The sequence below is a fragment of the Parasteatoda tepidariorum genome, chromosome 7 (genome assembly GCF_043381705.1).
Source record: "Parasteatoda tepidariorum isolate YZ-2023 chromosome 7, CAS_Ptep_4.0, whole genome shotgun sequence".
Taxonomy (NCBI): domain Eukaryota; kingdom Metazoa; phylum Arthropoda; class Arachnida; order Araneae; family Theridiidae; genus Parasteatoda; species Parasteatoda tepidariorum.
This window is the reverse complement of record NC_092210.1, coordinates 22,161,852-22,182,789: the sequence shown is the minus strand read 5'-3', so window position 1 is coordinate 22,182,789 and position 20,938 is coordinate 22,161,852. Positions and strand designations below refer to the sequence as shown.

Genomic DNA, 20,938 nt, shown 5'->3' with positions numbered 1-20,938 from the left:
ATACAAAAATTAAAATAAATGAGAAATTTATTAATAAAATAAATGCCAATGAATAACTGATAAAGATCAATAAGAGTTTTATAATTTTTAGTTGAAATCTTCAAGAACATGAGAGTTACAGAATATTATTAAATATTTTTAATAATCTTAAAACTGAAAGTTAATAATTTTTTAAAAATCATAAAACTGAAAGATTGCCAGAAAGCAAATTCTTATCTCTATAAAAACACTGTTCAACATCAGCACCTGTTATTGTAGGAAATTTAAAAAAAAATGCGATTCAATTATTAATTTACACTAATTTATAAAGAAAACAAAATTGGTTAATAAGTTAAATGATCTTAAAGTGAAAAATATTCAAAATTAATGAAAAAAAATTGTTACAGAAAGGACAAAAATCTAAAACATGAAAAAATGATTCAAGGAACCATTGAAAATGCCTCATAAAAAACAATAAAATATGTAAAAAGAAAAAAACTGTTTTTATCATCAGCAAGCCCCATCATCAAGTCTCATCATCAACAAGTCATTCACCATCAATCACCCCAAAGGAGCGATGCATCATTTTATCAATGGACATAGGCTAAAAAGCGATGCCACTTGATGCAACCTAAATATTTTGTCTTAGCCTTGATATACTACTTCTATTTTACCTTCTTTGATGCTATATTTTTTTCTCATCTTTTTCTTTGTTTTTTTTAAATTCTTATTTATTTATTTTGTTTATATTTTACAAGTTTTCTGATAAAAGGGATCTACAACTATTGTTTCCAAGCACTGAAATTAGTATTTTCGTATAAAGAGAATAATTTTAATAATGAATTAATCTTAGTATTTACGATAATTCCCGAAAGGAATATCTGAAACCTTTTAAATTAAAAAATGAAATTAAGCAATACATAAAGGATAGCAAAGTTGATAATAGGCAATTTATATTAAGCATTCTTAAATATTTAGAACAATGATCAATTCGCAAAGCCCTAAAATAAAACTTTTATGAGTAAAGTGAAAAAAATCTATGGATTTTCTTATTACGAAAAGTTTTTAAAAAAAAGAAATAAGAGAAAAAGAAATAAGTAAGGATTATGGAAAGTATTTCTAATAGAGAAAAAAGTAATTAAAATTTTTTTTACATCTTTTTGTACTTTTTTATTTACTTATAACAAAAAATATTCTACTCTTTTACTAATGCGATAAAAAATACTATGATAATTTAATTGAATAACTTTCAGTTTTGATTGAACAATATGGTTAAAGAAATAAAAAGGATTACGACAGAATTAGCGAGGGCTTACGCAAAAATTATTTAATATAATTATAGAAAATGGATAACGAACCTCTATATATGTAATTTGAAACTAATTCAAAATAATTTTTTATATTGCTATAAAAAAAACATACTTTGCATACAAACTATTTTTAAAAAAATATGAACTTTTTAAACATGCCTTTTTACTAAAAACTCTATTTTTTTATTTATAAGAAAAAGGCTTAACGCCATTAGCAATTTTTAATCGTTTTATTTTGTAACCGTAGTTGAACAGCCGACCCAATTTGGGGTTTACGACTACCAGTATTCAACTCTATAACCTTGCAATTTTGAACCCGATCCAGAAGACAAGGGAACACCTTGATCACGCAATGGGAGAAATTTGCCTTCGTGGAGGATTTTTTAATGGAACTAACCCGCATTTGCGTTACACGGAGAGGAAAACCACAAAAACCTTCCATGGTTAGCCTGACTGCAAGGGGACTCTAACCCATGATCCGTCTAATACTGAGGATATTTTGCACCAACACTATGGTCAGTGCGAGTCAGGTGCGGAATTCGTTTCGACCAGCCATCGTTGGCATTCGAACCCGGTTCACCTTATTGCGAGCCCAACACTCTATCTCCTGAGCTATCACAGCTCGTTTATATAGTCATTAATGCAAATGACTTATTTATTTATTTTTCTAGAAAACTGGAGGACAATTTAAACTGCATGGTTCTTCAAATCATCAAATGTCCAACCCCGAATAAGAGCGGAGAACTCATCAACAGGGCGTGGAAATTCATGCAGGACAACTGTGATTCTTTTGGAGGTGAGTAGCCACAATTCTCCGTCATAATGACCAATTCTTGGTTCTTTTCTTTCGGAAGATTCTGATTTATTATATGTATCCATCAGCCGACAATTGTTTCCAGCTACTTATAAGAGACCCGAATGTCTTTGTACTTCCGGAGATAAATATAAAGTTCTGTTGTTCTGTCAAATAAAATATTATTTACGGCGTAAACAGCACGTTATTGTGTCAGTATATTGTAAAATCGTGGAAGAAAAGCATGCTTTTTGATAGTAAGCAAAAATAAATAAATGATTCATGCATGAAAAAAACGGCAGTAATTCTTAAAACTTCAATTTTTGAAGCAATTTTGCTTAAGTGCCTATTGAAAAGATTGTAACAGTTGGGAATACAAACAAAAAATAAAGTTTAATTGATTACTTGAAGTAAATAAAATAAGCTGCAAAATAAGTGCAATCTTAGTTTTGAAAGGTAAATCTACTTCAAAGTTTTAAAAAAATTTTATGCAATTTTTAAATGCCTAATTAAAAATAAATTTAAAAACGCATCCAGAAATAAATGCAGTGGTTCGGAACTAACAGTTTGGGGTGATTTTATTAAAGTGTCAGATTTGTAAATTGAACTGATTGTAACAGTTTAGGAAAAGAGAGGTAAAACTAATTGCAAAATCGAAATAAATTATGTGTTTTGGAGAAATACATGTTCAATCTGAATTTTTTGAAATAAGTCTTACTTTGAATTTTATTTTATAGTGATCATTAGAATAAAAAAATTTATATAAAGCCAAATATATTAAAAATAATAATAATTAAGAAAAAACTTTAAAATAATGTTGTGATTTGCTATAAAAGTTAATAATGCCTAATTTGTTGTGTTCAATGCAATGGCAGGGCCTCTATGTTCATAATTGCAAACAAAAACTCATTTATTTACGTACAAACCTTTTTAATGAACTCAACATAAGCTCCTCCAAAAGTTAGGAAAAAGATAAAATTCGGAAAAAGTGTTATCTATAATGGTCAAGAACTCGATTGCTTTTTTTTTGTTTTTTCACTTCCATATAAAGAAATTTCCTATAAACTCAATGATTTGTTCACCTGTTGTGATTGGTAGTACGTGAATTTCGATTTCTTTAATAATTTTAATTATTTTAAATGGAAAAAATCGTTAAAAATAAAATTAAAAAATGTACTTACACTGTCCCCAGTTTATATTAAATCTTGGAAGAAACAAAAAATTCTATCAAAATCCCTAAAGTCACTAGTGTGGAAATCATAATGTAAACGTAAAAACCAGTTTGATTGTCAATGAAACTTAGAGGAGTTTCTAAAATCAACTTTCGACAACTCGATGCTTCCTCTTGCAATTAAACAGGTTTTGACGTTTTCCATTTTGCCTCCTCAATAGTAAAGTTTAAATAGCATTTTTGTTTCCTTCTTGCTTAAATACTAATTGGCAACCCTTATGGTGTGCACTTTGTAGACTTTAGTTTTTATAAAAGCCGACCAGACTATGGGGGTCAGAGAGCAGACCTTATGTTAGGACGATCCCGGGCTCGAATCCCTGTTGGAGGCATGGATGTTCTTACCTTTTTATTTGTTCTATCTGTTCTTATTGTGTATAACGTTGACACTTTTAATATGAACCCCCTGAAAGAGTGGTCAACACATCTGCATTTTTGATACCCGAATGACGAAATGACAACACATGGGTAATTGTTGGAGAATAACAGTTTTTATGAAGATTCTAAAACACATATTAAAGCGCAACTATTATAAAACACCATGCATGTATGATATTTATTGTGCTCATTTTTTGGAGTTAACTATTAAATGCTTTGTTTAAGGATATTCTTTCCTTTTAACATTTTAAATGCACTTTGCAGGTTGGTGGAGTTATGATTGCTTTCATTTGGAAGACATGAAGAAATGCGAAAAAATATTTGCATTGAGGGATGCGCCAACTTCTCAAGCTTCTTGCCGGTAAGTGTGGGCTGATGCAGTCTCTGAAAATTTGGTTTAAAGTATTGAAACATAATAGCTGTATTTTGCACCATAATACGATACCAAATCACTGCAACCTTAATTGGGTATTAGGCTGAATCATTTATTCCGTTGAAATTGAAACTTAATAATGTATAGAGAAGTAATATAAAATAAGTATATACTGTTAGAAATTTCTCGGAAAAAATGGCTAAATAACAATCTATTTAATTGTTATTTTATCATATTTAAACGAAACAGTTAAATAACCATCATTAAGATTATGATGAAAATATTAACAGTGAGAAAAATCGTTTATTAACTATTTTTACCTAAAATGGTTAAATAACAATAATTTTTGTACTAACAAAGCTCACCTAATGAAGCAGCTTAGTTCTTTGCAACTGCGTACATATTATAGCCAAGAGAGCTAATCTGTCAATCTCATGACCGACAGAACGGGGGTTTGAATCTCAGAGTTGACACCTCTATTCCCCTTAACCCTCATGAAGAATGTCCAATGTCCTGCTCACTCTAATGCTCCTTACTTAACTAAAAGCCTAGCTCCTATGTCCAGTTAAATTACTTTTTTTACGGTTTTGAAACCAAAATAGCTGTAAATAGTTAAAAACTCGTATAGTTTTGTATTCATGACTTAATAACCATACTAGTTGCAAATGGTTTCAAAACCGTAAAAATGGAAAATATTCTTTAATAAGATAATGCTAATAAGGTTAATAAGATGGACAGACAACTGCCCGTTATTTTGCCATAATTTTAGAATCAAAATTCGAACAGAATCAAAATTCGACCAGAATTCGAACAGAATTTTAGAATCAAAATTCGAATTTAGTTCAAAAATATAGTAATAGTATGCACCATATTATAGTTGCACAAATTTGAACCATATTATATTCGACGCTTTTAAGAGTGAACATTATAGACGTTAGATTCCGATACCTTTTGGGGCACGCTTGAAGAACGCTTCTACTTTTCTTATAGAACTTTAATTCAAATTTGAAGAAATATCTTTCTACAATTACCGCCTCTCTGTAAACATATCCTTTGTTGATATGGATGTAAGTTACCGTGTCGTTATCTTAATTTTTTGACAAGTAAGTTACATTGGGGAACAAATTGTTTCTTGCATTTATATAAATTTTTGATCTTACCTAATTCGGGTATGGGGATTTCAAGTATAGCATTAGTTTTGCTTTAAAAGGTACAACCGATTTTTTTTCGTATAGCTTAGTCTTTTAGTCTATTTCTTTTAGTCTATTTTTTGTCGAAATGTACAAGTTTAAAATGTTGTCGCACGTTGCTAGGGGCACTTTCCTATTATGACTTGTTCTGAAGCATATGAGAAAACGGTTCATAATAGTGAAGCAGCCCTAGCAGCATATGAGGGCGTTTCCGGGCATAGGTTCCCTTGCCATTTTATACATGATGATCTGCTTTAATGTTTCTAGAAGTTTTTCGTATCACTTATGCAACCCTCTGTCATATATAGCGTTTCTAAACTTATTAATGATATTTTTTTTATTATATTATTAAGCTAGGGGCTAAGCTCTCTGTTTGCTGCCGCCCACCAACCCCGGTGATTGTTTTGCAATAATTGCTATTTCTTTGCATGAAACAGTTTTCTTTTTTACGAAAATTTAAATTATTAACTTTAAATATATGTACAGTGTGTCAAAAAATAGACCAATCTGAATTACTTTTGATCTAATGATTGGATTTTCACGTTCTAGAACTCAATCTTAATGGCTCAAGGGGGTGACCTCATATATTCTAGTTAATAAGTGAGGACGATATTTCAAGGTACGAAATCAGACACAAAAGCTTAGATTCTCTGAATAAACATACCTTTTTTATTTAAACGGATTTGGATTTCCGACCCCTAATCTATCCATAGAATTCCATGCGAAAAATATTCCTTTTTTTTTTATTATTTTATTTAAGAATGGTCAAAAAAACTTTTGAATTGTAAGGTATACAGCTTTCAGCATTACTTAAACGAATGTAATTTTACATAGCAAAATACAAAATTTAAGCAAAAACGGTTGAATAGTTTCAGAGAATCAAAAACATTATAATAGCTGTACAGGTAAATACCTTAGGTATACAAAAATATTTATCGAAATGCAATAATTTTATGACTTTTATTAATTTTATGGAAACCAAAACCATGCACATATCACTGTGGGAAGACTGGATCCTACCATGTGATTCTGTGGCCAAAATAAATGCATCGACAACAATAGAAAACAGTGTTAGATCATCATGCTATTATATTATTAAATATAACAAGAAACTGTATAATATCTCCCACTGTTAACGTAAATATATAGTGGCAGCGTAACTTTCGCTTGTCGTTTACTTTTTTATTATTATAATTTTCTTATTCTTATTTACGTGATTCACAACAAATTAAATACAATAATTTTATGACTTTTATTAATTTTATGTTTATAACAACCAAAACAATGTAAATATAAATGCGGGAGGACTGGATCCTGCCTCGTGATTTTGTGGCCAATAAAAAAGCATCGACAACAATGAAAAACTTTGGGAGGAAGATACTTTTTTTGAATTATTACTTTTGCCAATCCCAGTTGCTTACATAATTACAAAGAAGCATTTCTTTTTATTTGGTTATTATAAATAGCTAGGTATTTGTTAATTTTATCTGTGGAATTATGGTGTATGAGGTAAATGTGGTTTCAATGACGCAAGCTCATTTTTAGACACCTAACACCACAAGCATAAATCATTTCATTTCAACCTTGCTAAGGTAAACATTGTTGATAGGGTAATATTTTGCCAATCCCAGTTGCTTACATAATTACCAAAAGTAGTGCTCTTTGTTTGGTAATTATAGGTAAATTAATCATCTTATTTCAGCGTTGCTATGGTAATTATTGTTGATAGGGTAATATTTTTGTTGCTGATTATCTAAATTGGGCATACTATAGCATACGTACAGATCGTGTTATTCCTACTAAATTTAACTAGTAAACAGCATTTTCTGCGAACCTGATTTCTAGCAACAAGTAAAAGCATCAAATGAAGTGTCTTGTTATAAGTCGCTACTCGCCAGGTTGGAATTGTATTAGTCTAGTTCCTTTGGAAATAATTTATATTGTTGTTTTACCGAAGTTTATGAATTTAGTAAGCATATTTAAAACTCAGTTTATTAATTAAACTAAAAGGTAAATGTTATTCCTAGTAAGTGGAAGTAGTTGTGCTTTTTTCATATTATACCCAATTGGGTATAATATAGCCTACGTCACAGGTTGTGTTGTTCCTACTAAATTTAACCCATGAACGGCATTTTCTGCGAGCCTAACTTCAAGCCACAAATAAACAAACGAAGTGTTCGATCGTTTAAATAGCTGCTCGCCAGATTTTATTGCATTATAAAGAAAAGTTATTGAAACTAAATACAACTAAATAAACAACAACAACTAAAACAAATAACAACAACTACTAATAACAATAACTAAATAAACAACAACTAAATTCCATTCGTTTAGCATTGCGTCATATGTTGTTCCTACTAAATCGAAGTAGTTGTGTTTTTTTCATATTATACCCAATTCAGCTTTTTTTGAGCCATGGTTCATTATCTTAATTATATTCACTTTTAATTTTCTTTGTGAGAAGAAAACATGCAGAAAAAATTAGTGTAAGGAGTTTTTCCGCTTTTTCTAGCATGTCATTATTATACTTATGCAGTTTTTTTCCTTGTATTTTTAAATGTATTATTATGTATTTTTCCAGGGAATACGATCGTTTTCGCCACTGTACAAGCGATGTTATTAAAAAACAATGCGATTCTGAGGACATTCATTCAATGGGCAACTACTTACTTGACAGTGCGGGAGACATGATTTGGACCTGTCCTCCTCAGCCTGATCCCATCAAATCTCCCATGGTGGACAAAGGTTTTGTGGGAGTGCTGCCCACACTAGCAGTACCAGCTATAGCTGAAGAGTCTCATTTGAGATCTGTGTACAGTTCTGCCCTCACTGGAGAATCTCCGTTCGTTAGCGGTAATAATTTCTGATGCATGCACTCTTTTGTTTCAAAATTTATCAAATTTTTTAAAATTATTGGTATTAACATTTTTATAAAAGGCTTGTCAATTAACAAAATCGTTGTCTTTAAAAGTATTGATTCGTTGATGATTGGAGTTCACACTTTATCAGGCATTTTCTCGATTTGTGGAAATAGGAAACCTTCTTTGCTAATGAAGAAAGTAGTAATCATTCAGATTTTTGCTCTAAATGTTGAGAAAGTAGACTTTTTAATCATCTTTCATTATTGATGAAAGTCGTAGCCAGTGGCGTACGCAGAAGTTTTTCAAGGGGGGGGGTTCATAATTTTCAGAAATTACTAAAAGAAATTCGAGTATGCAATAAAGCACTATTACTTCCCTAATTAAGACAGCTAGACAATTTTGACTTTTTATTTCGACAACATTGTTTAGTTAAATTTTGTTTAAGAATATAATTTTTTTATAATAAGAGGTAAAATATTTTATTTTTATTAAAAAGTAGAAATAAATCAAGCCAGAAAAAACTACTCATACTGTAACAGCTACCTAAATAATAACCATATAAATGTGAATATTCCATAGAAAACCAATGAATTTAACTAAAAAATGACTTACCAATAAATAGGGAATTAAACCAGTATACAAACACGCTAAAAATTTATTGATTTATACTGTAATATCCAAACGGCGGGGTGTTTTTGCAAGTTCGTTTAAAATGTCTTCGACAGTTGGGGTAAATTCTCTATGAAGAGCGCCAATTCATTCATTCTATTATTTCCCGTTGAGTTGCGTAAATAAGTCTTCAAACGGCGCAAAGTCGAAAAGGATCTTTCGTTTGCACTCGTTGAAACAGGTAGAACGACCAACATTTCTAGGAGTTTGAAAATGTTTGGTGTTATATCTTTATTGCACACTCCAAGAGCATCCGCCGCAGTTTTTGGAACACTACCTCCGTCTTCACTAATCCTTTTTAATCTTTTATACCAGAGTTTTAGTTCAGACTTAAGGCTTTCTTTACAGGTATCCAAATCTCCAGCGTAAAATTCCACTAATGCTTCAAAAGCCTTTATGTTTGAAGGTTGGCAAATGAAAGGATCGGCAGGTAGAAGACACTGAAATCCTTTCAAAATATCACGATGCGATACAAATCTTAAGTTTAATTGTGTTATAAAATTTTCTATAAATGGAATAAAAACACTAACTCTGAAATATGTTTCCGGTGTCGATGAGGGAAAATTATCGCGATTTTTCTGTCTTCCTGTTATTCTAGGGATTTGCATGGAAGTGGAAGATCCAATGCTTGTTAGCATAAGAGAAGAAGAGCTGAATATTTCAGAGAATGTTTCAGTGGCATTTTCACGCATTAATTTTAGATCTTTAATGACATCTTCTGCAAGACTCACTGCCTCTATCAAATCTATGCTTGTTTTTTGTAGGTATCTACAGAGATGGATTGTTATGGTGAAAACTTTGTAAATGCACAAAAGAGATATTACGAACTGGCAATTAGATACTGTGCACAGTAAAGAATTAGCCTGGGTAGCTGATTCCTTATCCTTCCATTCTGATATTTTTTGTAGTGTTTCGGCGATAGGCTCGAAAAGTTCCACCACAGCGGTTACTGAGTCGTATCTTTCCATCCAACGGGTTGCACATAGCTGTTTAATTTTCTCCCTCTTAGAGCTGGTTTCCATCTCCTCTATTGCTGAAGATAGGACATACTGTCTTTTTGGCGTATTTAAAAAGTCGTATAATGTTTTAATTGTCCCTAAGCAATTTCTAATGCCAGTTATTTCGCATGCATTTGATACAGCCAAATTGAGGCTATGAGCAGAGCAATGTACATAGAGTGCTGATGGGACAATACTTCTTACGTGGGCTTGTACACCATTAATTTTTCCACTCATTGATGCAGCACCATCGTACCCCTGTCCACGTAACTTTTTTATATCAACTTTCATAGACTGTAATTGGTCTAATATTGTTGTTGCTATTGCTTTTCCGGTTAAGTCATGCACCGGAATGAATTGCAAAAACTGTTCGGTGATGTTAAAATTTTCTTTATCGACATATCGAACGCATAACGATAATTGCTCTATACCTGCAATATCAGTTGTTTCATCTGCAAGAATGGAAAAGCAAGTTGCATCATTAATCTTGCTGACTAGTTTTTGCAGGATTAAAATATTGCAAACCTCAATAACTTCGTTCTGAAATCGAGGGCTGGTATACTGAGCATTTTTTCTGCTTGACTCTAAAATGTTCTTAAGAGTCGAATCGTTCTTACTCCGGAAACGAAGCAATGCCCGAAAATTTCCGTCGTTCTCTTCACCTGGTTGTTCAGCAATTATTCCCGAATCCTTATGTCCTCTTAGAGCGAGACCTTGATTTCCACAAAATAGGATGGTTTCAATGATTGGAGTAATGTTTTTTCTATTTTCTAATTTTCTTCTGCTTGCTGCACTGTCAACTTGTTCATCCACAGGTTTCATCTTTCCAAATAAAATATCGTTTAATGTCCCAGCAGTTTCGATCGATTTTTTGTGATAAAGACATTTCTCGTGTTCAGAAAATCGCTCTACAGCATTTTTCCAGTTGTCAAATTTTACATTGCACAGTTGGCCTAAAGGTTGCTTTCCAGAACCGGCACCACTTGGGGCGAAAAGTACACAAAATTTGCAAAAAGCACCACCCTTAACCTCTGAATATGCAAGCCATTTCCAGCGATAAAGCCATTTGTACTGAAATTTCAATTTTCTTTTTCCTTTTTCAGGAAAAACAAATGCTGGATTGGGTTCCCAAACATTTTTAAGTATATCCAGTTTTTTATCCTCGCATGTATTATCTTCTGAAAAAAGTCCAATGTCATATGGGTGGGAAGTAACACTTTGAGGGCCGCTTTCACATTCATCAGATTCTGTTACGCTAGAAACGTTTTCTTCAACGGAAGTATCACATTTCTGTTCAACAGAAAAACTTACATTGGTACTAGATGCTGTCACCTCACTAATTTCAGGTCGTGATTTTTTCTCAAAGTAATTAAAAATTGTTAAATTCTTGCGTTTAGACATCCTAAAGATCCAAGAACAGCAAAAATATATACATATATATTGGCACAGAAATATCCACTAAGCTACGATCTCAAAGTTTCGAGCTGGAATGAATAACTTCAACGAGCACAGAGTCTCCAAAACAAAACAGATTTAGAAACAAGCTCCGAAGGACAAGCGGCAGAGATAACTCTTAGTCTGACTAAAATCGAAAATAAATGTAACCCCCTTTCATATAATTTTTTTTAACCGCATCTACAAAATTCTCGAATTGTCTCAAAGACGACAGAACGTCTAGGATTCCAGACCTCGCGAATGCCAGCCAGTCTCGAAAACTATCGCGACTGGCAGGTCAGAAAGGAACCAGTGATCGGGGCTCGCCCGTAACAGTATCACGTGAATTTGGTTTCAAAAATACAACCCTATTATAGTAAATGTTTTATCAGTATTCTGAGAAATACCGTGAGAAAAAAAAAGTAGGCATAAGGCAAATAAAAATATATAGTCTTAAAAAATAATAACCCGCATAATTTCTACTAAAATTTTTATTTTTGTCTGTATTATTTTGTAAATTCACTTTGTCTGAGCTCAAGGGGGGGGGGTTTAAACCCCTAAACCCCCCCCCTTGCGTACGCCCCTGGTCGTAGCCATTCAGATTTTTGCTCTGAATATTGAAAAATGAGACTTTTTATTCATCATTCGTTAATGATGAAAGTCGTAGCTATTCAGACTTTTACTCTGAATGTTGAGAAATTAGACTTTTTATACCTCTATCGTTTATGGTGAAAGTCGTAGCTATTCAGAGTTTTGCTCTGAATGTTGAGAATTGAGACTTTTTATTCCTCTTTCGTTAATGATGAAAGTTGTAGCTATTCAGAGTTTTGCTCAGTATCTCGTAAAGAATGATATAATCAGTCTTCTTTCGTTGATGATAAAAATCAGATCTTCTTCAACATTTAGTCAGAATGATGAAAAATTACCCTTTTTATAAATATTTTTATAATTAATTGATTAGATGCTTCTACCTATCCAATATATATACATATATATATATTGATATAAAATTATTTTAAACTGTCTATAAACTAGACAACTATTCAGCGAAATGTGCTTTCAAAACAATGATCTAACTTCCAACAGAAGGATTCTCAGCATATGAATATCTTTATAACCAAATCTTTCCTAACAATTAACAGTATCTTAATTATTGTGTTTAACATTGTGAAAAACGATGATTTTATCAAGAAAAACTTTATTGCATTACCAAAAAATATAGTAACTACAAAAATATAGTAAAAATATAGACTAAGTTTCATTAATATTTGTTTTATTTATGAATTTATTTTAATTTAAATTTAAACTTAGATTTTGCATTATATATCAGATTAAAACGTTTTACTGTAACTATCACTACGGATAATTGATTCGATTGATTACAGTTACGGTTATTTTATTCAGGGTGTAATGCCAGAGCTACAGAAGAAATGAGAGGCTGCCTAGATCGTCATCAGTATGAAAGGGACCAAGCACTTGGAGCCCGAGATGATGAGGATCGATTAAGAAAAGAATGCTGGTATATACTTGTCACTTTACACTTACCATAATATTAGGGGGACCGGAAAGTAATGTCGTTTTGGTGCATTTGATATTTGTTATCAAGATTTTATTTTTAATCAATAATGTATTCTTCCACGTTAGCAACAACCTTTCAACGCTGGATCGAAAATGAATCGAAATCGATCGGGAAAAAAAATGAATTGGTTTTTAAGACTAGCGAATATATAATGCTCCGAAACGACATTACTTTCCGGTCCCCCAAATATATTTGTGCTATCATGAAATAGTTCAAAGGAAAAGAAGCTGAAATTTTAGTTTTGTTACTTTGATAAAATTTATCATATATTGGTAGAATATTTTTTACGAACTAAATAATATAATAATTAAAAAGTAAAAATATTGACTGATTTCCTTAAAATAAAATTGTGCTGTTGCAGCGGTAATTTATTTTTAAATCCGATGAATAATTTGTGAGGAAGGCAGAAAAAAACCCATCAAAACCAATTGGGTTGCCAATCTAACAATCGCCTTGCAACTCCGGCCTTATTCCACTATCTATCTAGCAAATTTTCATGCTCAGTTTCGTCTTTTTCAGTAATGATTCGTTAGGCTTCAATAGTACTTTTCCTTTGTTTTTTTCTCCTTTTTTTTAAACATCTCTGAATGCGCGTATTTTTACATTATTTATATCGTGGAATTTAATGCTTTTATCAGTGTGATGTATGAGCTGATTAAATAATCGTGACATAAAAATTTATTTTTACTGTAACATGTTGCGCGATGGGTAATAATTCACTCGCCAAACGGGGAGACGTCTGGAAAAGACTTCTGGCGAAGGCCAAGGCCATAGCAAATCTGTAGTGCCACTAAAGAAAAAGAACAATAAAAAAATTTAATCCTGAAAGATATTAAAAGTTAAAGTAAACGCGACTTTCGTATAAAACTATTATTAGTGATTGCATTATTTAATCAAAAAACAAGAAAAAAAAGTGATTTTTGATCAACTCTAATAATTAAATTTGCACTTTTTAGCGCAACTTGGAATTACAGACGATGTTTGCAAAATGCAGTCAGAATCCACTGTTACGATACTCGAGAAGTGGATGTGCAATCTGCCATTGACGTTATTCCTCACGACAGGGGTTTTCTCTGCCGCAATCATTGGATCTACACCTGTTCTGGAGCAATTAATCATAGGTCATTGTCTAGTTGGGCCCATATATTATTATTTATTACAATATCTATATATGCGTCTGTCATGTATTAAACATATCTTCATAGATCTTGTACATAGTTTAATAAAGTTGTGTTTTTATATTTTGATAGATTTTTATTGGTTTCAGAAATTTATGTATTATGCACATATAGTCAGGAATACGATAGCGTGTCAAACTACATGGTATCAAATTTGGTGATATAGATATGATGATATTGTGTAAATAATATTATCTATATTCCAGATGAGACCTAAGTGAAAGAAAAATTGCATACCTTAAAATTCAAACTATTATAAAATTAAACAATAAATATTTACTAAAATATATTTTTTATATGAAATTACGTTTGGACAAACACATTTTATACTTATGTGCAAAAATGTTTCAACTCACTTAAAAAAATCCCGAGATACAGCGAAATACGCAAAAATAAAATTAACATTAAGGGATTCAAACTTTGAACAGCTCTCCTGATTCAACTATGGGGATTATATTTGCCAGATTGCGGCTGCCCCCTATATTTTGGGTGTCAAAAACTGCAAACTGCTGAAGAAAGGGTATGTTTATTCAACGAAACTACCTTGTTGCGTCTGATTTCGTAAATTAAAATATCGTATGCCCTAATTAATTAGCATAGTTGAGGTTCACCGCCCTTGGACCATTGAGAGTGAGTCCTATAACGTGAAGATCCTATTAGATCTAAAGTTATTTAGGGAGAACAGTTTTTTCTTGTTTGTTTTCTTAAATTTTGAATTTTTACCATAATAATCTCATTGATGTCGCAGACAAATTTGGATTAATGAAGATAGTGCTGCAGATTCACTTCATAAATTATGAATTTTTACTATATATAAATTTCATGAGCATTGTAAAAGTTCATTCCAAACTGAATTTTTTCAATAATAATCTCGTTGATGTCGCAAACAAATTTGGATTGCTGAAGATAGTGCTGCAGATTCATTTCAGATTCACTGCAGATTTACTTATTCCATAAATGCATTAAAAAAAATCTAGCTTTTAAAGTTTTTCCAATTTTATTGCAGCTATCCAGCGATTTCCTAGAACAATATATTACCTAATTTATTTACTCAATAAAGTTCTCGTCATGCATATTTTCTTGCAGTTTCTTAATATTTGATATTTCTTGTAAGAAAATTGTCTGTGCACATGCAATTTTTCGCAATATTTTTACAATTTTTCTATTCTAGGAAGTACATGTACTTCCTAGAATATTTCAAATTCGAAAAGAATTGAATGTATGTGTGAAATGAATGTATGTACAAATGTGGCTCTATGAGAACTTATTCCATAAATACATTGGTTAAAAATTTATTTTATAAAGCTTTCCAGACTTTATTGCAAATGTTCAGAAATTTCATAGAACAATTCAATACCTTGTTCACTTATATAATGAAATTCTAGTCATATATACCTTTTTGCAGTTACTTAATATTTGATATTTTTCTGGAAAAAAAACTTGCATGTGTACTTCCAAGTATATATGAAATTACAAAAGAATTCAATGCATATTGATTTATTCCATAAATGCATGGGTAGAAATTTAGTTTTTAAAGCTTTCCAGATAAAGCTTTGCAGCTGTTCAGCAATTTCATTGAACAATACAATACCTTATTTATTTATTTAATGAAATTCTCGTCATGTATTCTTTTTCGCAATTACTTAATATTTGATATTTCTTTAAAGAAAAAAAAATGTATGTGTACTTCTTAGTATATATGGATTTCCGAAAGAATTCAATGCATATTTATTTATTCCATAAATGCATGGGTATAAATTTAGTTTTTAAAGCTTTCCAGATTTTATTGCAGCTGCTCATCAATTTCATTGAACAATACAATACCTCGTTTATTTATTTAATGAAATTCTCGTCATGCATTCTTTTTCGAAATTACTTAATGTTTGATATTTCCTTGAAAAAAAATTGTATGTGTACTTCTTAGTATATATGAAATAACAAAAGGATTCAATGCATATTTATTTATTACATAAATGCATGCAAAATTTTGAATTGCAAAATACAAAATTTTTTTACATCACTTCAAAGAATCTAATTTTATATAGCAAAATATAATATTTGAGCAAAATCTGTCAAACTCTTACTGAGAAATCGCACTTTAAGAAATCATGTTATTAAAACTCTCATCATTATTCAGGGTAATCCTTTTATTTTTATGGGCACGGTACATTTTTTAAAACTTAACGTAACTAAATCTTAAGATTTTGGTATTGTTGCTAATATAAAAGGAACAAACAAAATCACGAAGAATGAAGGTACAAAACCATTCCAAGGCACATAAAAAGGCAACAATAGTACATGAAGAAAATATTTCCAACCAAATGAATGCATTGATTTTATGTATAAAGCTATCAACAATAATATGCAATACCTCAATAAATATCCTCCACTATTAAAAAATACTAAGAACAATAAAATTGCAACTAAATATTTAATTAATTTATTAGCACTGTGAGTCTTTTTTAAGGGCTTTCGTTTTCCGCTTGAAAGAGGATAACGTACTCTGTCGTAAGTCGTAAGTATGGCGTTCCTTGCTCCATCCCATTTATGTGGACCAATTAGACGATATTGGTATGGAACCGAAGGCCCAAAAATTAAAGCCTTGAATAGTTTTGGATCAGTAAAAAGAAGATTCCAGAAATTAGGTTTCACTCCTATCTCAACAGCTAGTTCGTCCAAATAATCTATGTAGTCTACTCGTATAGACATTTTATCGGATTGGACGTAACGTTTTACGTTTTCTTCATGTCGTTTTTCGATGCTTTGCATCATGATTTCTTTCGTCGGTAGCTTGCACTTTTCGCTGAATACTCTTGAAATCCAACGTAGTTGCATTTCGCCCAATGGGAATCCTGGCCCAAAGGGTAAGACTAGCGCCACTATAGCCAAGGTTGGGTGTTTCAATTTAGGAGGGTACACACACTTGTACAATTCTATTCTTCCATTTTTGTTTACGAAAATATCGTCTTCAAGGAAAGGAAATTCCAAATGGTAGCCAGTGGCCATTATGACTGCATCAATATCATAGACTTTCGAGTCATCTTCAAATGCAACACCACTGTCCGTAAAGTACTTAACATCTCTTTGGACAATAACGGATTTGGTTAAAATCCTGCTGGGGATTATGTCGTTAACAGAGGGATCTTTTGAAAGCACGCGATAGGTTGGTCTAATATTGTACAAATTATGATTGAATTTTCTATTTAGTTCTTTTTCTTCTAAAAACCGACTTCCCACATTGTGGCCAAGAAGGGTGAACAACGACCACCATATTCTTCTTAGATAACAGAAATCAAGTGGTAATCCATACGGACCAACTCTTGGTATAATCCATACCCCACTCCTGGTGCTGAGATAAACCTAAAAAAGTTTAATTTTGTGAATTTTTTAAATATTTCATTTTAAAAATGTTTCACTATTTATGAAATGTATGAAAAAAATTTAATTACTTAATGATACAGGAATGAGAAAAATAATTTGAAAAATGCATGACCAAAAATGAATAAAAAAAAATAAATAAAAATAAATAGTTTAAAATAAATATCAAAAATGTGTACTGTATGCCTTAAAAAAACGATTTCGGAAATCAGATTTCTTTTAAATCATTCGTTCAAATAAATATTTTCTTACTTTACATTTTAATACTTTCTCATCTCATCTTGTTTATGAATGACAAATTTTTGATAGATTCTCCTATATTCCTGTCTCAGTTTGCAAGAATTTTTCCTAGTCAAAAAGCGATTTTTTTTCATGCAGAAAAGGAATTTAAATTTTTCCACTTCTCAGGAACTATTCAACCAACATATGATATAGCATATGACATATTTTTTTAAATAAAAATTATGTCATATGCTATATCATAAATGTTATGTCAAAGTTATGTCATAAATTACGTCCTAATTTGCTTTCGTGAAGGACTTTTTGATGAAACTAAACCGCACTCGTGTTAAATGGAAAAGAAAACCACGAAAACGTTCCACGGTTACCCTGACGGCAAAGGTACTCAGAGGCTGTTTTTTTTAAATATTTTACAATCGGCTTTGAACAATCATCCCAATTCAGAATTTACGAGTATCAAGGTATCCATAGCCTGGATCATGAGTTAGAGTTATTGGCTAATTGAAAAATCACTCTGCCCACTATTTCAATACGTCTACCAGACTGCATCTTCATTTATAAAGCGCCCCTGCATTTCTTTGCATCAAAACTACAGGACTTACAGCAATGCAAAAAGTTTAACAAAAGACGTCAGCAATTTGCTAAGTGTCGAGTTTTCCAATTAGCCTACGACAAAAGCAAATCAAATTAGTATAAATGATTCCTAAATGAAATTATTAAAAAAAAGAGTAATTATTTTAAAAACTTTTTTTGTCTGAAATCACTTACAGCTTTGTGCAACCAAGTTTTATAATTAAGTGCATTTTTTATTTGTATAATTAGTTCCAGATATTTGAAGGAAACAAAGAAGTAGAAACAATAATTTTGACACCAATTTTTCATTTTTTTTTCTTCTATTGGAAACGTAATTACCTAAATTTGACCATCTCTCATGAGAGAGTCATCGAAAAATTACACTTTTGTGTCCGATTTCATTATTAATAGCTCATAATTAGCATAAGTTAATTAACTTTTTTGAAGAGTGTCTTTACTCTTATTTTTGCATCTTAGTTACCTAAAAAACCTATCATTAGATTAAAAGCTATTTCTGGTGACACCTTTCATTTAGCTCATTGTAAATTTAAGGACTTCAGTTGCATACTAGACCTTTAAATTATTATTCTAAAATAGATTCTAGAGCTTTCATATTTGACAAAATATACATATAAAATTTTACGACTTATCCATTCCGACAGAGAGCGTAACAAATTGCTATTTCATTATTAGTGCCATAGAGAAGCTTTATTAACTATGGTAATAAATACTACTGGTATTGCGGTAATAGGTAATAAATTCTGTGATAATAGGCACAAAATGTAAATATATAAGGTCAGTGTGCTTAATGTAGGTCAGTAGTTTCTATTCTATTTCAGCTCATTCCCTTCCCTTCTACTGTATCCACAATTTCATACCCCCTATGAAACTCAAAAAATATGTATGTACACAGCGTATTCAGTCCTATTAAGATTTTTTTGAACTTGTTTTAAAATGTAAACAACAAAGCGTTAATTTCAATTTTTTTATGTCTTTAGAGCTTATTATTTAATAAAAATAAACTTATTCACTGATAGTGTTTTCTGTAACAAGATTTGCACATTAAAGACTCAACTTCTGACTGGAATATCCATTTTTAAGAACATCGGAACTTACGCAACAGAAATAGTTTCTGATGGATTTCGTACCTAATCTAACACCTCATTAGAAAATTCAGTTGACTGATCATAAAGACTCGGTTCTCAGTAGAACATCGAAGTTGTTGGCTGTGGTCTGTAAGTGGGTAGGTGACCACCTTGATCAGGCTGCTCAATGACCGATAGTGCACGATATTGGTACTCGTTAAACTGTTCTACCGTAAATTGCTCGACTTTGCAAGCAGGTCGTTGATTTTGCACGCGAGTCGATATTCTGCAAAGGATAAAAATTGGGATTTCATATATTCGGATAGTTCACTGGGATGTTTCTTAAACCGTTGGCAATAGTCCATTGTGCAACTCTAGTGTGAAGAAAATAAAGTACCTACCAACCTAGAAAGTATTCCATTCTGAAGACGCTACGGTATTCGTAGCAGGAAACAAATGTTAAAATCTAAAATCATTCCATCTTTGAAATCATGAATTTCCTTCTTGGGGTAAATTCACTCCTGGATGGAAATCATTGATGGTATTAGATTATCACTGTGGTATTAAACTATTTTTAAACCTGAAACAGATAAGCACCAAGTTTCTTTTTCTCAAGAAAAAAGAGATTACCTGTTTAGACACGTTGCTAATATCAACAGCAGCATCTAATCCTGAACATCCAGCTCCAATAATCAGAACATTCTTCCCTTTAAAAATGTCAACATGTTTCAACTCGTGTGTGTGCATTTTTATTCCTTTAAATTCATCAAGTCCCGGATAGTGCGCCATTTTCGGATAGCCAAATTGACCAACCGCTACTATCACTCCATCAAACGTGTCTGTAACTATTTGTGATGTCTCCATGTTTTGAACTACAGCGCACCACTTACCAGTTTCATCGTAATCGTTAGAGCGAACTACTTTTAGAACTTTCCTTCTGCAGGTAACATGTCTGCAACAGTCAAAGTGTTCTGCGTATTGAAGAAATACTGTAAGCAGTTGAGAATGTTTCATGTAATTTGGAAGAGCTTTATCAGGCATCCAATCCGAGACGGCTCCCATTTCCTTGCTCTGATTGATTGTTGTCGTTGGCATTATGGATGGACTGCCAAGAGAAGCTTCATCCCTGTATCGCCAAGTACCGCCAATAGCATCAGATGCTTCATAGCATACGGGCTCAAGGCCTTCCTCTTTCAAACTTTTTATGGCTGTAATGCCAGCGAATCCGCCTCCTATTATCAAGATTCTTTTTTTGGTCGCCATTTTAAAAATCTACAAAGGGCAAAAATGTAAGAAAGATTAACTATAATGATTATAAATGAAACTGGATAAATTGGGTAACAAAAATTTCCAAATTGTATAAAATTAGCGTGTAGAAAATGCGTGTAGAATAGCGCGTAAGTTGTAAAAAATGTTAGAAATGAATTTCAGAATTTCCAATTCGCGATCGCAACGCTCGATAACGCCGTCTAGCGGGAGCCTGTAAATATCGGACATTAATTTATCACGTTTTCATTTAGTTCCATCAAAGTCATTGACTGAATCAGACGCCATTTTTTAGCAGCAAATAAGAAACAAAATTTCCCTAAGGAAAAGGCCGAAGAACTTGAAAAAAATCTCCAGAATATTAGTAAATCTTTCAGGAACAGAACACGCCAAACATTTGAAGAAAAATTCCTCAATAATTTTTAA

General features: G+C 31.8%; 2 protein-coding genes across 2 annotated transcripts in view; one reads left to right on the top strand and one right to left on the bottom strand.

Annotated features, from left to right (window-relative positions):
• Window positions 1–14,033, top strand: part of LOC107451908 (uncharacterized) — a 29,338-nt gene extending 15,305 nt beyond the window's left edge. The window contains exons 3-7 of the mRNA XM_016068141.4: window positions 1,961–2,085; window positions 3,953–4,049; window positions 7,833–8,104; window positions 12,618–12,732; window positions 13,749–14,033. Of these exons, the coding sequence (XP_015923627.1) occupies window positions 1,961–2,085; window positions 3,953–4,049; window positions 7,833–8,104; window positions 12,618–12,732; window positions 13,749–13,983 (844 nt within the window). The 3' untranslated portion in view covers window positions 13,984–14,033. The remainder of the gene's footprint in view (window positions 1–1,960; window positions 2,086–3,952; window positions 4,050–7,832; window positions 8,105–12,617; window positions 12,733–13,748) is intronic.
• Window positions 14,034–15,916: 1,883 nt separating this feature from the next.
• The window catches only part of LOC107451916 (flavin-containing monooxygenase 5-like), an 11,317-nt gene continuing 6,295 nt past the window's right edge, over window positions 15,917–20,938 (bottom strand). The window contains exons 2-3 of the mRNA XM_016068157.3: window positions 19,877–20,518; window positions 15,917–17,330 (exon numbers count right to left, since the gene is read on the bottom strand). Of these exons, the coding sequence (XP_015923643.1) occupies window positions 16,167–17,330; window positions 19,877–20,509 (1,797 nt within the window). The 5' untranslated portion in view covers window positions 20,510–20,518 and the 3' untranslated portion in view covers window positions 15,917–16,166. The remainder of the gene's footprint in view (window positions 17,331–19,876; window positions 20,519–20,938) is intronic.